Source organism: Primulina tabacum, chromosome 3, assembly GCF_025594145.1.
Source record: "Primulina tabacum isolate GXHZ01 chromosome 3, ASM2559414v2, whole genome shotgun sequence".
Classification (NCBI taxonomy): Eukaryota; Viridiplantae; Streptophyta; class Magnoliopsida; order Lamiales; family Gesneriaceae; genus Primulina; species Primulina tabacum.
Window position 1 is genome coordinate 9,912,574 of NC_134552.1, and position 18,782 is coordinate 9,931,355.

The 18,782-nt window shown below is 33.2% G+C and overlaps 3 protein-coding genes across 4 annotated transcripts; all 3 read right to left on the minus strand.

Moving 5' to 3' along the window:
• Window positions 1-2,549: 2,549 nt before the first annotated feature.
• On the minus strand, window positions 2,550-7,103 carry LOC142540101 (sucrose synthase-like). 2 transcript variants are annotated; one of them, XM_075646005.1, is made up of 14 exons: window positions 6,967-7,103; window positions 6,539-6,680; window positions 6,185-6,311; window positions 5,944-6,095; window positions 5,658-5,850; window positions 5,210-5,545; window positions 5,038-5,133; window positions 4,768-4,941; window positions 4,346-4,462; window positions 4,071-4,237; window positions 3,752-3,976; window positions 3,084-3,647; window positions 2,864-3,002; window positions 2,550-2,779 (listed from the first exon to the last, which is right to left on the minus strand). In XM_075646005.1, the coding sequence occupies exons 2-14, from the start codon at window positions 6,634-6,636 to the stop codon at window positions 2,750-2,752; spliced, it is 2,418 nt and encodes an 805-aa protein (XP_075502120.1). In that variant the 5' UTR covers window positions 6,637-6,680; window positions 6,967-7,103; the 3' UTR covers window positions 2,550-2,749. The 2 variants fall into 2 exon arrangements, with proteins under 2 accessions (XP_075502120.1, XP_075502119.1); XM_075646004.1 differs by lacking the exon at window positions 6,967-7,103 and having other exon boundaries at window positions 6,539-6,719.
• A 4,965-nt stretch (window positions 7,104-12,068) lies between these two features.
• Window positions 12,069-14,231, minus strand: LOC142540102 (putative pectinesterase/pectinesterase inhibitor 13). The gene is made up of 3 exons (XM_075646006.1): window positions 13,149-14,231; window positions 12,898-13,058; window positions 12,069-12,808 (listed from the first exon to the last, which is right to left on the minus strand). The coding sequence occupies exons 1-3, from the start codon at window positions 14,042-14,044 to the stop codon at window positions 12,114-12,116; spliced, it is 1,752 nt and encodes a 583-aa protein (XP_075502121.1). The 5' UTR covers window positions 14,045-14,231; the 3' UTR covers window positions 12,069-12,113.
• Window positions 14,232-14,729: 498 nt separating this feature from the next.
• LOC142540103 (pectinesterase/pectinesterase inhibitor PPE8B-like) lies at window positions 14,730-18,782 on the minus strand. Its single transcript, XM_075646007.1, is given in 4 exon segments — window positions 14,730-15,566; window positions 16,981-17,332; window positions 17,334-17,563; window positions 18,273-18,782. Coding segments are annotated over 4 exon segments (1,581 nt in total). The 5' UTR covers window positions 18,574-18,782; the 3' UTR covers window positions 14,730-14,868.

Genomic DNA, 18,782 nt, shown 5'->3' on the forward strand with positions numbered 1-18,782 from the left:
GATACATTTTAATGATAACAATAATTGTTTCATCAATATTTTTATCCAAGTGGGTAGTGATTTTATCTATAAAATCTCTTCATAATATATACAACAGCCTATTATTCCGAAAGAATAATGAAACATATGATCATAAGTAAATTATGTATTTATTTTATTAATATTTACTATGTGTATTCCAAAACAATGTCAATAAATTTTATAAGTTGTCTTCTAATAAGATGCGTACTTTCTTTAGAACTGGGTTAATCATTTTCATTACGGGACATTTTATATCATCATGTATCCGTGAACTTTGTAATATAAAAGAAAATTATCACATTAATAATACGTAATAATTAAAATTTTGAACAAATAGAAGAATAATATTTTTTACTTCTCGATCATGAAAGACAGATTTCAAACTTAATATCTCGTTGTTTTCTTTGTTTCATATGTAGGTAGTTCATAACAACGAACAAATATAAATTTAAACGAACATTACATCTTGGAAGGATTCAACTCATATATGGTACTGAAAAGAGAAGTCATTTCAAAATTAAATTTTGGAATAGATAAATTTAGTAAGATAAATTAAATAAAATTAGTTTATAATATAATATGCAGTATTGCATTATTTATAATTTAAAATTGAAATAAGACATCCAATGGACAACAATTATACATTGGATTCTTTTGACAGAATTATACCATACATCAACTCTTTCAAATTATGGATGAAAATCTCGAATTACATGCATTGGGTGTCAAACATTTCTGATTATTGAGGGTAATATACATTTTTATTGAGAGTAATTTAATGTCCATTTGAAACTCTTTTGAATCTATCTATTTTAATTTTCTTATGTTCTCTTATTTGAATTTTTAAGAAGACAATTCACATATGATTTTGGAAGAAAACTACAATGCATTAATTTTTTCAAATTAAGGTAATTTCGAAATAATATGCATTTGTGATAAAAAAATTTATGATTATTAAATGATAATTTAATTGTCCATTGGAAAACCTTGTTGTAGTGATAACTTTTAACAATCAACCGATTTTATTTTTAAAAAAATTATTAAACTAATTAAATATTGTATTTCTTTTTTAGTAAGTAATTTGGGTAGAAAATTAATAAAATAGCAAAATGTATTTTTGAATGATTTACCTCATGAGTGATACTGAACATTGTAATCATTTGTATTTTAAATTTATTTGTACAGTTTTTAATTAAATTGATTGATATAATCAATGCAAAAATTTTAATGTTGTTTATGTTTTCAATAAAATTTAGTTTCAATTTGAATAAAAAAATAAAAAACACATAATACCTAAATTATATTTGAATTAATATAAAAATGAATTAAATTCAAATTTGAACTAAATGAATTGATATAATCAATGCAAACAATAATTGAAGTGATCATTTATTGTAGTACACATATTTCAATATTCATGGTATATCTTTCATTTTTTAGAAATGACATTTTGGCGAGAAATTACTATTTTTGGCAAAAACTCTGCTTATATATATATATATAGATATTTAATAAAGGTGAAGCTGTGTATGTATATTTTACGAAGAAACTAACATTTTTGTTTGTTTTAATATAAGAATTTTAAAAATAGAGTGGAGCAAGTAATTTCGATTATATTAACTAGAAAAACGACATTAATGATATGCATCAGTATTTTTGGAGGCTTGTTGAGACTTGTGAACTTATAAATTAATTAAGAGAAAAACGTACGTACATAAATAATATATATTTTAAAAATAATTTTCAAGTATATTAAAGGGATAAAAGGAATTAACTTCCATTCCTCCACCTTATAATACCACGAGTACTGTATTTTGTTGACTTGAAAATTCTCGAAAAACAAAATCTTATTAATTAATTTCTTATGCTAGCTTGTTATTTTAAAATTACAAAAAATTAAGTAATAAAAAAACGTAAATAATTTCGTAAAAATATGAGATGAAAGTGCAGTTAACGAACAGTGTGAGGAAGGAAATTAAATAGACAAGACAAAGAAAACACAGCAAAGCAACAAGAAGTTGGCGTCTAGAATTGAATTCAAACAAAACAAGTTTTAATGTGTGTGTATATCAATCAAGGAGAGTCGAACAAATAATAAATGTAATTACGTATATAAATGCGAAAGCCAAAGTGAATACAAGATTTGTTTTATATTATGAAGAAATACAATTACATATATTAGGCATATATATTTATTATGAACAAGAGCTAGGAGCAGAAGTGTGCATTAACTACAAAAAAACATGAGTTTTGAAAGTGCGTGAAGGCTGAACAAAAGAGAGAATATTATCTTACTTGCATGCATACAACAATTGAATTAGGTGCATTTTTGTTCTGTGGAATAAAAAAGCTTACATTTTGTGTCTCCTATATCTCAGTTCCATATTTTTCTGTTTGGAAATCGTACTTAGATGTTTGAATATCGTATTCTATGACTATTAATTATTATTTTTTGTTTGGACAGAACAAAAGGTTTACACCCACTTCCGTTCCCAGGAAGTAAATCTATGTATACTACAAGAAGAAAGTAAATTAATGGTTATTTTTATTCATACATAGGACTCACAAACTCCAAATTACATACAACATTTTCACTGATGTGACCACCAAAATTCATATAGCCATAATTTGGGACAAAAATAAACCGAAAAAAGTAGTATTCTATGCATCAAATTCGAAAGTCTCCACTCCCCAAAGACCAAGAAATTGCTCCAATTTATTTTAATAATCACTCAACAGCCAGTGGAACTGCTTCAGCCTGAACACAAAAACAAGGCAATCTATATCCATCAGCATTCGAGGCAAAACATTTTCCTATTTTTGTATAGATTATCAAACCTACCAGCTTGCGATATTTAAGCGCATAAAACATTTCAAGGTATCGTCTGATCTCCATGCGATCCAGCTTCGAAACATACTTCCAGAACCCATAAACACCGGCCAACGTCAGCAACCTGTCAGAATAAATCTGCCAAGTATACCTAAACACCACAAGTTTCATAGGATCGATCAGAAAGTGTATCACAGAACGTTATATTGTGCAAGATTTAACAGATTCTTACTTCTCCTGGATACGTTTCAGGCCGCCATTCGATATGGTCTCCCAGTGAGAATGATCTTTCTTACACTTCTCGAAGAAATCGACGAGTAGTTCAGAAACTTGTTCACCCTTGTAAGGATCGATATGGAAGCCGGACTTTCCATGGACGATTATCTCAGCTGGCCCTCCGTAGGATGTTGCGAATGTCGGCAACCCGCAAGTCATGGCCTCCACGACAGTCAAACCGAAGGCCTCGTAGAATGCTGGTTGCACAAAGATGCCTTTCTTGTCAGCGATGTAACGGTAGAGTTCACCGTTCCTGACACGGTTCATTTGAGAAGAAATCCATCTGAATTGGCCATTCAGGTTGTATGTTTCTATCAAATTGTACATCTTTCTCATCTCAGCTTGTTCTTCCAAATCTTTCGACTCCTTTCGCCTGTCGCCACCCACGATAACGAGGTTAGCCAATTGCCTGAGTTTTGGGTTCTTGGCATATAGTTCCACAAGTCCTGTCAAATTCTTGACCCTGTCAAGCCTAGCCATGGTGAATATGATGGGCTTGTTCTTGTCTTTCAGCGAACATCTGTCAGTCAAATAGGCATTATACAAAATGAGCATTTACGAAAAATATCAACATGGATGGATCCAGGATTTCAGTTTTAATGGGTGTAAAGATGGAAAACTCACAAATGTTCTTCATTCTCAACGTTGCTATAAAGAAGTTCCTCGATTTCAGGTTGAAGGGCAGTTGGTCTTTTTTCCTTTTCGGTATAAGAGAAGTAGAGGTTCATATCCGCACCAGGAGAGACGATGTTGAATTTGGGGTCAAACACATCAATCCCATGTACGACTCGGTACAATCCAGGCATAGTGAACGCCATATGGCTTTCGTACTGTCCCACTGTGTCCTTGCTGAAAACACGAAATCGAGAAAAAATTTAGGCTAAAAACCAAATACTTGTTTTTTCTACAGATATATTTGACCAATTGCTGATTATACACAAACCTTCCAGCTATTTCTTGAAACGTGCTAGTGATTATGAAGTCTGTATGATTCATTGCATACAAATCAGCTGTAAACTGGCACGAAAAGTGATACTTTTCATCGTAGTTTTTCAGGTAAATGTCAGAATCAGGATACTTGGTTTTCTCTAGTGCGTGAGCAATGGTGCACTGTCCACAAAAAAAGTTTAAAAACAAGATCAAGGAATCAGTCTCCTGCGAGTAAAAAGAAAACTAATTAGTACTATTTGATATTTATACATAGTATAGGGTATGCACCTGAGTCACTCCCAACTTGTGGGCAAGCAAAGAGGCTGCAAGGTTTCCCTCACTGTAATTTCCAATAATAAGATCTGGTTTGGCCTGTAACTCTGCTGAGATTTCTTTAGCAACATCCTAAGAACGAGGCACGGAAAGTTTAGCACTAGTGAAAGAAGTTTGAAGAATGTAAAGAGAAGTAAAGAAATGGTGTTTTTACAATCTATATCCCAAAAATGTGAAGATGTTGGAGGGAATAGATGCTGATATCGATAGGTCTTTCTTCAAAATTAAATTGCATGTTTATAGATGTATTTACAATCTATATATCCCGGAAACGATATGACAGTCATATGATTGTGTTTTAGTGGTTAATTGATTTAGTAAACTTTTGATTGTAATTTCCCAGGTTTATACTCGTTAGGTAATCTATTTTATCTGACCTCAGTGAATGTTTCCATGTATGGCCACACCTCAAACCGGGAGATCCATTTCCGGACAATACCCTTTTCAGTTCTAAATGGTACACGGAGTATATGTGAGTGCTCGGCCCCAAAAACTTTCTCAAGTCGCTGAGCACAAGTGGTTCCTACTGCATCTGGTAGCAACCGAGTCACCTAACGGCGTTACAAGATCAAGCATAAGATTCAAATTCCATGTTATGCATGAAATAGAAAAAGAGGAGAGAGAGAGAGAGAGAGAGAGAAACTCACTATGAGAATTCGTGGACTGATATCGAGTCCTTGCTCCTTTATACGTTTGATCATCTCCCGCTCCAAAGCAGGAACTTGATCCAAAATGTAGACCACCTGCAAAATAATGAAGGGCGGTTCAGGATTTACAGGATTGAATATGAATTTTGATGAAAATCTGAACGCTCCGTACCTGTCCTCCGGTATCAGGGTATCCCAAGACGTTTTCTTGTGCAAAGTAACCGTGAGGAGAAAGAATAACGACATTGAAAACCATAGGAATTCTACCAAGGAATTTCTCCAGGGTGCATGAGTCCGGAGCCTCGAGAAGGTCTAAAAGCATAGAGATCATCTCTGATACTCGTTCTGCGTTATCACCCCATCCCCTCTCCAATCCAATCTCATGGAATTTGTGTTCGAAATTCGAGTACGATGTCTCAGGAATTAGTGTAGACAGGTACTCCTCTGCCTTTCTCAGAACAGCTTGTAGAGAATTAAGGTTCTTGATTCTGCCATTAAGCATCATTGTCTGTACAAGAAAGTGTAATCATCAGATTCAAACTAAAGCATGGTTCCAGTCCTTTAAGCATCATTATTTGTGATATCCACGATTGAATATCGGAATATGGTATCATATTCACCTTGCCCTTGTAGTGATGCATTCGGAGGAAATCTAGAAGAGGGGACATGCTCTCCTTGTCATGGAACATTTTTGCACAGAGGTGTCTATTGAGGAATTCAACTCCATTTCCAATGGATTTGGTGAGAGTTGGCTTTGGAAAAGATGCAGTAAATGGCTCAAAGTCCAACTCAAGTACAAAGTTACCATTTGATCTGCACCACAAAAGACCAATATTGCTCAAAAATTGAATAAAAGTGATCAAAAAGCACGGTAAACAAGTCTCTTTGTTGGATTTGGAAACCTACGTTCCATTAACGAGCTCTTCCTTAAAGTGCAGGTATTCTGGTACAGTTAGTTCCTCCACGACCAGTGAGTTCACATTGACTCGTACGTATTCCCAAACACCAGGCCTTAGCCGAATAGCGAGTGCAACCCATGGAGGCAACACAATTGCTTCCTAGCGGAGTAAACAAGCGACACATTTTTAAGATGGGAATCAGGACTTTGGTGAGGAAAAAAAATGTTAACGGATGTTTCAAATTTTACCTGCGTGCACTTGAGAACTTCTTTGAAGGCATGATCCCGCAGCTTTGCCTTATCAGTTTCGCATATTGATTCGAACTCGGCTAAGAGTTGGTGAGGTATTAATATCCCCTTTCCATGGCCTTCAACCCTGCAACAACAACGATCAATCAGACAAAATATCAACGCGATCCAATCTCCCATTGTAGATGGTGATATGATAGTTCATGAATTTTAAACTCTACAATATCCTAGGTGTCAAATATTTTGTTCGTTGCATCAAAAAGACAATCTGGCAGTGGGGACAATTAGTAGCAGTGAACAAAATCAAATCAAGATTAAAACTAGTAGCACTTGATTGAACAATGAAGTAAATACCTAGACAGAAACAGCAAAATTTCGTTCCGATGAGCCGCAAGAGTGGCGTCCAAACGTTCACGTAGGCTGTGAACTCGGGTAAGAACACGTTCCGCCATCGAAGATGATTGACGATTTAGCAAATTCTTGGATATCTTTTCAACTGTAGAATGATAAAACATTCAGAAATTTCGGTTGTGTAGGCCTAAAAGTGTATATATAGCTGGTTAAAATTGACCAGCATTTTTTAATGATCAGCCACAGTATAAATTAAATCTACAATGCCTTGAAATTAAAAATCTAACGCATGGTTAACTTGAGCAAGCATCTAAGACAATACGTGGAGAAGCAAGAGTATTACATGACAAAATCATATCAAATTTTAACTATGAATTCTATGATCTTTCAGCAAGAATTCAGAAGAGAAAGAAAAACCTTCAATATTTTACCTCAAAATAAACAAAAACTTAGCAACAAGAGCCAAACAGAGCTCAGGATCAAGAAAACAATACAAAGAAAGTGAAAAGAAACAGCAAAGTGACAATATAGAGATAGCAAAATGAATGAGTTCTGCCTATGATGATGGAGAATGCAAGCCAAGCTCTCCCCCCTTAAATATGCAAAAAAAAAAAAAAAAACCCATATTCCTAAACCGCTTTTTCAAGAAAACAAGATACCGAAATGGTATAAACTCATTGGTGGTTTTGGAAAAATGGTGGTAAAAGTTAATAATGTAGACAGGGGACCCCCTTGGATCAGTTTCTTCAAAGATCGAAAAAAAAAAGAGTTCTTCCTCACCTTTCCATCGGTTGTCATTAAAAAGTAAATGCATGCAAAAATGTTTTTAAGAAGTAAACATACTGAGGTTGAGTTATTCTATCCATCAATTTTCTGTAAACATGGATTTATCCACTTCGCACTTTTTCTACCATCCTTCGGTTTATGCACATCATCATTATGTGACACGTGTTTAAATAAATATCTCAATTAACGATAATATAATACATGTAAGTAGACTAGCAAGAAGTACGTGCGATGCACGTAAATATTAATTATATTAATTATTTAATAAAAATTAAAGTTTGATTTTTTAAAAAAATAATTTGAATCATTATTTATAGTGGTTTAGTCTTTTGTCATATTAGACGAATAAATTAATTAAAAACTTATATATCTTAATTTCAAAATTGTTTCTCAAATTAAAATTCAAGTCGTTGATTTTATGTTATATAATAAATTATAATGAGCATAATATATAGAATGAATTGAACTGAAACAAAATTTGAAAAAATATATATCTAAGTACCACGTATAAGGTATAAGAACCTAAAAATCAACTAAATTATGGATTTTATAAATGCATAAATAATAATTTATATAAGTGAAGCACACTAAATACAAATAATTATCAATTTAAAATATTTGTGACTAACTCATCAAAATATTATCAAAACTAATGAAATAATAATATTGATAATAAAATATTCCATATAATATTCCATTTAAATATTAGTGAACCTTCTACATAACTTTTTTACCTTTTGCTTTAGAATTATATATCATATATAAATTAATTTTCATATAACATTAGTTAATGAATAATTTTTTAAAAAGTATATAATTTATTTTTTCATTAAGCCATCGATTACGAATTATATATATTATATTATATTTGTATGTGTTTAGTGATTGTATATTGTTGGGATCACGAAAAAATTTAGATGAGGTTGAATAAACTCTTTAAAAAATATTTGCTTTTAAAATTTGTTTTCAAACGTTTTTAGGTGATTGAAAAATTTTCTCAAACAGTTAAAAATATGAACCACGTGAAAAGTGTGGAAGACGGTTCAATATATCTAATAATATTTTCAACCGGTTGGCAATCTAAACAACAATATATAGTTTGAAATGTAAAAACTTGTGAAAAGTAAAGACACGAGAATTTTACGGATGTTCGGAGAAAAACACTAATACATCACCCCTTCTTCCTCTGTAGGAAGGATTCCACTAAAAAACTTTGTCTGATATATAATTTTTTTAAAAAAAATTATATATCAGACAAAGTTTTTTATTTAAATTTCTTATTATAACCAACTCTCTTAAATTTTATAGCAGATTCATATTTTATGATATTATTAATATATTAACATTCATAATTATTGATATAAATTCTACTAAATAATTTATTAAATTTTTTACTTCCAATTCTTAGTTAAAAAATCATAAAACATATTAGTATTAAATTTCATATTATTATATTATTATCATGTTATTGTACTATTACATATATAATTATTTTTTCTTATATCTTCTTGTGATACTATAATTTATTACATAGTTAGAAACTACACTAAAATATTATTACAAAATTGCATTAAAATCATAAAATAACATGTAGAAAGAAAATTAAAAGGATAAAATATTTAAAATTAGTATAAAGATGGATCATTTGAGAAAATTAATATAGGAGTTACATTTTATTCTTTAAGTGATATAAATTATTACAATCAATGTATATTGTAGTGATAATTCATTATCATTTGTTAGACTATTAATTATATATTATGTGGAATAATTAGGCTACTAACTAATTATATATTAGGTGGAATAAATAAAAAAATTTGATATTTCATTTTTACACTTACAACAATTAGAAATTTACAAATATATCTTTATTGAATATTTGGATTTGTATTGATGAGAAAGTCATTTTTATCTTTTGACAATTGAAAAACATGGCTAATTATCTACAAATTTGTAGGTATATAGATAAAAATATATTTTTATCATCAGACATATATTGATTTTAAATGCATAGATTTAAAAAGCTATTCTTTTTATATTTTTTCTAAGAATCATGTATCAAGAAAATGTTATTTAATGATGAGGCATTTATGTCCTATTATTTTTATCTTTACATTACAATAATAATAAGTTTTACGAGGTATTTATGTCCTATTAGTTTTATCTTTACATTACAATAATAATAAGTTTTATTTTGTTCAAGTTTGCACGAAGGATATTTTTGTCAATGCACAATCGAAAAACATTGCCTTTTATCCACACTTTTATAGGTATATAGATATGTGCAGCACAATTAGTGGTCATTCATTAAACCAAGAGAACTGTTTAAAAACTCTAATAGGTCGGTGCTGCTTTTTCACAATGTTCCTAGCTCTTGGGGACTGCTAAAGAAATTAAGAACATTATATTACTGTCTAAGTAAATATTTTGTGAGACGGTCTCATATATTTATATCAGTTAAATGGATTTATCTAGTTTCTATATAGAGTGAAAAATAATATTTTTAGCATATAAAATAATATTTTTTTATGGACCGGATCGGATCGGATCGAAAATTTATCTCACAAAATTGATATCTGATACGAGAAAAATCTCAAACATGCAATTCGATGAATAAAATTAAATTATTATCACGGTGCTTAATTAGGTATAAGGGTTTTTTCCATTTTGCCAACAGTTTGTAAATTAAATATTAATCTTGGACCAAATTTTAATTAAAAAAACAAAATTTTCGAAATTTACAAAAAAAAATGTAATAATCACAATCCTCGAGACAGATCCATAAATTTAATATACGAAAAGCTGTGATTTATTATATTTAAATGTCTTTAAATGTTGGAACCAAATATACGGTGAAATTTGAATATACCATATAAAAGAGCAGTACATTCTTTAAATCTATTTTGAAATCCGTTGTCATTTCAAATTCATCGTTCAAATCCATCACTAACTTAAATTCATTTTTTCAAATCAAATTCTTCCATCAACGCACAACTTTTATGTATTCGGACGCAATTCATCAAACTAAAGCCAGTTTTTTTTTTCTTTCTTTTTTTAAAATAATAATAGTTGTAGCATCCTGTTAGGGGAAAGCATACAATTAGTTTTCTGCCATTCATAAAAGTGAAATACAAAGTGAGGAAAAAAACAAGAAATAAAAGAATAAATGGTAAGAAGCATAAAAGTAAATAAAAAGAAGATAAATGATAAGAAGAATTGAATTTATTGGTTGGCAGCGAATGTGGTGCTGGAGAAGTCGAAGAGACGATTAACGAACTCATGAATCTCCAAATTCTTAAATTATATATTTCTCTTTTGTTTCGAATTATCGAGATTAATTGATTACAGCTCTTTATTTCATCCCAACATTTTTATAAATCGTTATATCATCAATATATATTAATTTATAAATTATACATCTCTCGTCATCCATCTTACGAGTCAAACAATGTTGCGACCATTCAGCAAAGATTTATTAGTATGTCGTAAGAGATAGATAATATTATATGCAAAGATTGATTACTAATAAAAATATTCAAAATACACACATTTATAATTTCAAAGAAGAATAGGTCTCTTGTGAAACGGTCTCACGGATCTTTATCTGTGAGACGGGTCAATCATGCCGATATTCACAATAAAAAGTAATACTATTAGCATAAAAAGTAATATTTTTTCATAGATGAACCAAATAAGAGATCTGTCTCACAAAATACGACTCATGAGATCGTCTCACACAAGTTTTTGCCTTCAACGAATCACGTATTTTTTGACCATTATTGAACAAAATATTTGATCGTCCACGAAAGAAATGAATCCCGATCCCAAATATAAAATATACACGAGATTTATAGGTATTTGAAGAAAGAAGAACGAACTAGATTAGAAAATTAGGTTACTTTCAGATATTGTAAAAGCTAAAAAGGATATACCCAATTCTCTGCGTAAGGTTGACGTTTCAATTAAAGTTATTTGGACAAGTTCCTATTTTAAATAGTAGAATGATTATATATTCTGAACATGGATATTTTTTTTTAAAAAAATAAAATAAAAAATATAAATCAAGAATATAATCATTCTTAAAATTTATATATGACAAAAGGCAGAGTTTCTAAATATATTTATTTATATAACATACACACTTATGTGAGCATCGATGATGTGATATTCACTTATTGGATGCACAATTTTTTATGTTTTATTACATCCATTAAGTAAGTGTCAAAACATCGGTGCTCATATAAATGTGTACGATAAGTGTGCAACATATTATATTTATATTTTCTATGTTTTATTATATTCAATAAGTAAGTGTTATAGCTCACATAAGTGCATACGATTAATGCACAACATATTAATTATTAGGTTAGGCACATCATATATTTAGTTAATTGCACATCAAATAATAATTATGTATCACATATCTTTACAAATTTCTTAATTAATTACTATCCAAGTTTCCGTCATAAATTGCACGTTACAAAAGGAGCAAAGGGTCAATTACAAGTTAAAATTAAATTTGTCATTAATCTGATCAAATAATATTTTTAAAATCGTCAATTTTTTTGTTTACATTAAATTATTTATCAGAATTCGTGATTTGATCAGTATACATATATAACATATTATATTGTTAAATACTATGGTTTTATCTACAAAAACGTAACTCTTGTGTGTCTATAATTAATCTAAATAACCATATCGAAATATTAGTTGATATATATGTTAGAATGCGCGTGCATGTGTAGATGTTGCAGTGTTTCCCCTAAATCAATCACTTTAGATGAATATCTCAAGTAGACATGCCAAAACGAACCGGAACACTTGCACTCTTGAGCCAGCTCTCACCCTGTAAAAACGAACCAACTGTAAACTTCATGGCGTCTTCCTTCTTGATAACTTTGTAGCCTGGCCATTTAACTCTTCCTGATGTATTCGAACCGGCGCCTTTGTTGTTAAACTCCGCATAATAAAGGGTCTTGAGCGCGAAATCTCCATTCCACTCCATCCATCCTTCAGGTTGAATCAAATCGCCAATCTCCGATTCCATAATAACCGTCCTCGAGTATTCTTTCCAGGGCCTGCCAAGATAGCTCTTGAATTTCCCCTTCTCGGGCCTGAGCTTTTCGTCCGCCAAGATACGACAGTTTTGGAGTACAATCCCTGTTGTTTGCCTCTTATCTAGCCTGCCTTGAGCTGTGACAATGTTTTGCTGGTTTTCCATCGGTTTTCTGACGTAGATCATGCAGTTTTGGAAAACAGAGGCTGCGTCACCGAATATGAAATCCACGGTCCCGGTGATGTAGCAGCTTCGGTAAAATTGTCTGTGTGTTTGAGCATATAAGGTGTCCTGGAATCCTTCCATTCTGCAGTTGATGAAAATCGAACGATCAGCTTGAACTCTTAAAGCCACTGCTTGGTGCTTTTCGGGCCCTGCGGTGTTCCTGAATCCAATGGATTGGGCCATAAATCCTTCCCCTAGAGCAGCTGTAAATTAATGAAGAAAATTGACGAGATTAATTTTCTTGGACCCCTGATTTATACCATTGTAAAATGATTCTTGCTGATTAAAATACCAAAAGTAGCAGTCTGAAAAGTTGGTACTCCGTCTACAAAATTCTTGCTTCCGGTGATAATGCTCTTTTGAGATCCATCGCCATACATTGTGACATTTACCATTTCCTTGGTGACGATCACGTTTTCTTGGTAGATACCTTCTTTAACATAAATTACATAACTGCATTTTCAAGGAAATTGGAAACTATTTATAATATATAAGGCATGTGAATATAGAAAAAAAAACAAAGAAAAATACACGAAAGCATACCGTCCGGTATGTTCCTGAGGAATTGCGTTCAGTGCTGCAGAAATGGTCGTAAAGTTACCGCTGCCATCTTTTGCCACTGTCAAGTTGGGAGTAATTTTTGCAGTGTCATCTTTCAACATTCTTTGATGATCCTGATTGATCCAGGATGGGAATCCATCATCATACACAGTTAATAAATTTCGTTTCACATCAGGAACTTGGAACATCGAAGAAATAGAGGACAATTGAGATACGATAGCAAGAGCATTGCTGCCAAGTTCCTTTGATATCTTCAAAAAGTTCTGAAACTTAGCCTTTTCGTCCCCCTCAGGAAATCCATCGATACACGTTTGCTGATACGACAGAACGGCACTCAACCAGTTGTTAAGGTCGGGCGTCCTAGATGATAACTTAGTCAAATCTTTCCCTTCAATGCTTGATATTGAGCTATTCAGTTCCTCCTTTGCATCATTTAGGAGCACTAAACAATCATCAAATGCTGCCTTTTCACGAGGGTCATTGAATTTGAGACTCGAGGCTTTTTTTATAACTTTATCAATCTCCTCCGAGGCAACAGCAAACGAGGCTTTTAAGATGTCTTTAGGCTGGATAGTGGCATCGTTCTTGACTGCTTTTAAAAGGCTATTTTCGCATGTTTGCTTATAATCCGTCCCTTCACAGGCTGATTTTACGGCCTTTTCAGCCGCGGCAACTTGTTTTGGAGAAGAAGGGGTTCCGTGATTTTGGTTCGAACTTGAATCTTGATTTCTCTCGTACATAACAGCACACACAGCAGCAGCAGCCAAGAGAAGCACACCAACGCTTGAAGCAATGGCAATGGTAATTCTCCTCCTAATCATCTGCTGTCTCTCTTGTTTCCTGCGTTGCGAAATCTGATCAAAATCTTGGAATGCCATTTTTCAGGTACAGAATTTCTCTGCCTTGGCTACATACAATTCAATAAGCCAAGGCAGGATTTTGTTGTTATTAATGAGTTTAATAGTGAATGTTTTAAAATTTCCCCGATGTTTTTGTTGGATTGTTTTTTTGTGGGATATGAATGAAACGCCATAGAAGTGTGATGCTCGGGTCAATGAGATCTGGATTAGAGAAATTTCAGGATATTTCAATAAAAATTGTTCAGTTATGTTTTTGGTTAACACAACGAATGATGGATAAATTTCTCTCTCTAAATACACTCTATCTTTTGTTTGCGTATGATCATGAGCCTCTAATTCGTGCATATAGATATAATGCTTCTATTTTGGCTCAAATCTTACGTGCAAGAACAATAGAATATATAGTATACAAATATTATACTGCTTCATATTTAAGAAACATTAACGAAAGTTCAATAAATTGACCACCTCGATCGATCATAGCTCACCTCGACTCGTATAGTTCGAACTATAATGTATTAAGCTCAAGTATTACATATTTAATGATTATTCTTTGCATAATACGTCAAACTCGAGCGGGTTGATGCTTGAGAGAAACGAGTTGTCGAGCTCGAATTACTTGAAAACTATTTAAGTCAAGCTCGATCACGAAAATATATATTTCCGAGTCTGAATTTTGCTCGTATTTATCATGAGACATAAATAAGAAATTCAAGCACCAACAAGATGTGGATAGTATACAGGCCAAAATGGACTACAATACTTCATAAATAAATTTGTCTGCAACTATTAACTTAATACATTTATGATCTCTCTCTCCAAAACAGCCAAAATTTGTAATATCAGACCCCTAGACCGGATGTATACCTTACCCCGGTCGAAGGCAGCCAGGTATTTCCCAGTAGAAACTGAGACACCGTGAAATTATTGGGCTGACTCGAGTCGTTAAAAATATGGTAACCAGGCCATTTAACCCGAGCCCCTAAACCGGACCCCGGTCCATAGTTCATATACTCACCATAGTACAAAGTATTCAGGGCAAAATCCCCATTCCATTCAAGCCATCCCTCCGGCTTAATGGCTTCGCTAATATAAGATTGCATGATAACTGTTCGCGAGTATAATTTCCACGGTCGGCCTAGGTAGGTCGAGGTCGAGTTTAACGAGTTTAGGACATCTCCTTCGGCCGAAATATTACAAAATTGGATCGAAATTCCCGTGTTCTCGACCGGTTCCTTCCGGCCTTGGGCCGTGATGGTGTTTTTTTGATTCGGGAGGCCTTTCCTGGCCCGGATTATAGAGTTCTGGATGACAATTGTGGCATCTCCGAAGATGAAATCTACTGTACCGGTTATCTGACAGTCTCGGTAGAACTGCCGTTGAGTATGAGCATACAATGTGTCTTGATATCCCCTGATACCGCAGCGGTACAATACTGAGAGGTCGGAATCGGACCTGAAGGCCACCGCTTGGTGCTTCTCCGGGCCGGCGGTGTTCTGAAATGTTATGTCCCGTGCTATAAATCTCTGTCCTTTCACAGCTGCATTTATCATACCATGAAACATTAAATCAGAAAATAGTGGTCAATACTTAATACAAAATTGAATGCTTCTATTCGTGTTAAGTTTCAATCTTTATGCATGATAAATGAACGTCATTTACATTAAAAAAACACACACAAAATTTTTGAAGTCACCCACGGCGGTAATTAGCCAGAGATGATTGGTTCATATAACTTAAGATTTTTAACATCATTTAAAATATTTATTTTTTTATGTCGTGAAAACATGTCATTGCTACTATTCGATGCGTAATAACTTGTAAACTATGTTGTCGAAATAAACTATGATTGACAATCTTGCTTGAGAAATTAGTCCAAAAAAATGTTAGATGTTCTTACAGGTACACTTAATACATATGTTCAAAAGCATGTCAATTTTTTTTAAAAAAATAATTGTTGTGCTAGCTCCAAGATGCAACTTAGGCCATCTCCAATCCATATCCTCTATTTTTCATACTCTATCCTCCAAAATAGAGATCATTCTATTTTCAAACACCTTCTCCAACCCATATCCTCTAAATATTACCAAATACTCTATTTCTTTAATTTATTTCATTTTCAACTCATATCCTCTAAATATTACCAAATAATTTTTTTTAATTTATTTCATTTTCGAACACATACACACATATAATTAATTAATTTCATAATATATTATTTAACTAAACTTAATTAATTCGCTAAACATGACACAACTACATGTAATTCGCTTATTAATTTTCAAAAGGACTATATTGGCAATTTTTAAAATATCTATTTTGTAATTATTTTTCACCCCTTTTCAATCCTCTATATGAACAGTGATACTCCATAAATAGAGGATCACTGTTGCATACTCTAAAATGAAGGAAACAAATAGAGTATGGTTGGTGAAGATTTCATCCTCCATAATGGAGGATTCCTCCTATTGTGGAGGACGGTTGGAGATGCCCTTAGGCTTGTATGGGGTCGTGGGTCCATAATATAACGTTTTCTAATCAAATTATGAAAAGCACGACTTAAATATCGGTCTCTAGAATCAGACATGATCGCAATACATTAAATGCACAAATTATAACCAACGTGCCATGGGACATACATCACATCCCGTAGATGTCAATGCCACCGATCTTTTTTCAAGATAATAATAATTTGTTATATGGCCCGGTACGTTATTAAATGGTACATGTAGCTAAACAATTTCAAATTCCTACCAATAAAACTTAAAATCCCACCTCGCATTAAATGGAGCAAATAATTATAGATTAAGAAAATCGACCCCCAGTGGGGACTCCAATATATTGTGCATGAAAAAAAAATGGTTTGACTTCATGCAATATTTACAAATTAACATATACTATAAATTTATAAAATCAAATAAAATATTGTATAGGATAAAGAAATATATTCTTACCAAATGTAGCAGAGTGATACGTTGTCCATCCATCAATAAAGTTGTGATTACCGGTGATAACAGTAACATCGATGCCATCTCCGATTATCATTACGTTCCATTTCTTCTTACTGATCTCCACATACTCATTATAAACACCTTTCTTGATGTATATCACGTATCTCTTTGTACTATATTCAGGTGCTGCAGCAACAGCGTCCTTGATGGTCACGAAATTTCCGGTCCCATCGGCGGCAACCACCGCATCCGCCCCCGAACCATTGGCTGTTTGGAGGAGTTTACGGTCATGGGATTTGACCCAAGATGGGAATGATTGATCAATGGCTCTAAGTTTCCTTCGGCCGCCACCAGGTACTTCTGCCACCGGGGTTGCTACCTTTAGGCGGAGAGTTGGGGGTTGGCTTAACCGTTGAAAGAATGTCATATACTAGCGACGTAACTTGGTCGAGGCTTCCAGCGACTAGATTTTTTACAATTCCGTTAGTGCCATCAAACCCTTCTCGGCAAGTTTCTTGATTTGTCATGGCTCCACTCAACCATGTTTTCATGTCAGCACCCAAGTTTCCAGTGGCATTACCCTTGCCTGCAGGGTTTTTAATTATAATTAATTTTATACGGAGAGTAAATATATATTTCTAAATCATGTAAAACGGATAATTCCTAGGAAGCTAAACCTGCATTTGTATTTAGCTATTCCCTAATAAATATATAGAACCCACAGAGAGTATAAATGCATGGCACATTAGATCTGAACCATGACAAAGTAATACAAAATAAATGAAATAATTTCAAGGTGGCCGTGTTGATGTGAGCTATGAAACTCATAGAAGTGCCTCGTGACTATAGAATGGAACCCACATGTTGGTACGTCGCTCAAAATCCGAATACCCAAAAACCGAGTATGGTAAGTTTGGTTTATCGGATGGATTTTTTCGCTAGTAAAGCACCTAGCCGCCGACAACACTTCCCTAGCTAATCAATCAATTTTCTTGGTTTATAATGTCTTCTCCCAGCTTCCTATGAAATTTTATGATTAATATCAATACATTTAAATAATTCTCTGATGTCGTAAATATTTTGCTTAAAAAAATAATTAAATGGACCAGGTTTTAAAAAAAGGCTTTACCCGGCAGTTGACATATATCCCACGTAACATGAATATAATTCATTGTGTTGTTTTAATTTGCGTCTTTTAGATTGAAGCAAGCTCCAATATGTTTTCTGGTACTTTATGATGATCTTTCAACCAAATTGTAAATAAATAAAATAACAAGAGAGTTGAAGATGGTTACTATTTGGGTTTTCAGAAGCGGAAAGGGTCCAGCTCAGCTGATCCGAAGAAAAGTCCATCAAGTCCTGGCAATCGGAGACGGCATTGGACAGCCGGAAATCACCGAATGCACCGGCGAACTCCGACAAAGTGGATGTCACCTGCCGAATCAAGTCGATCGCAAACGTCACCGAACTCGCGATCTCCGACGCCGGAACGTAGAACAGCTCCGGCTCCACGTGATCCGACCTCCCAAAACCAGCTAAAGTACATAGAGTCACCACAAACAAAATCTTGGACAAAGCCGCAGTTCTCATTTGCATATGGTGCAGCAAGTTAAGTTACACGAATGCGAGTGTGCGTGATTAAGCATGAATCAATGGGGTGGCGGAGGCGATGCTTGACGGGAGGAAGCTAGATTCAAGGATCAAACTTGAGTGGAAGTGAAGAAGGAGAGTGGCTTTAAATAAGGGTTGATCATGATTCATGGGGTTCGATTAGAATCGCCATTTGTTTATGATTATAGCCAGTA

What these genes read in the sequence shown, in the direction of transcription:
- LOC142540101 (XM_075646004.1), bottom strand. Translation starts at nt 6,699, where the DNA reads ATGTTTTATCATTCTACAGTTGAAAAGATATCCAAGAATTTGCTAAAT. An exon ending in ATTTTGCTGTTTCTGTCTAG is followed by an intron (nt 6,312 to 6,538) that starts GTATTTACTTCA and finishes TTGTTGTTGCAG; the next exon opens with GGTTGAAGGCCATGGAAAGG. An exon ending in AAGTTCTCAAGTGCACGCAG is followed by an intron (nt 6,096 to 6,184) that starts GTAAAATTTGAA and finishes TTACTCCGCTAG; the next exon opens with GAAGCAATTGTGTTGCCTCC.
- LOC142540102 (XM_075646006.1), bottom strand. Translation starts at nt 14,044, where the DNA reads ATGGCATTCCAAGATTTTGATCAGATTTCGCAACGCAGGAAACAAGAG. An exon ending in CCTCAGGAACATACCGGACG is followed by an intron (nt 13,059 to 13,148) that starts GTATGCTTTCGT and finishes TTGAAAATGCAG; the next exon opens with TTATGTAATTTATGTTAAAG. An exon ending in TTTTCAGACTGCTACTTTTG is followed by an intron (nt 12,809 to 12,897) that starts GTATTTTAATCA and finishes ATTAATTTACAG; the next exon opens with CTGCTCTAGGGGAAGGATTT.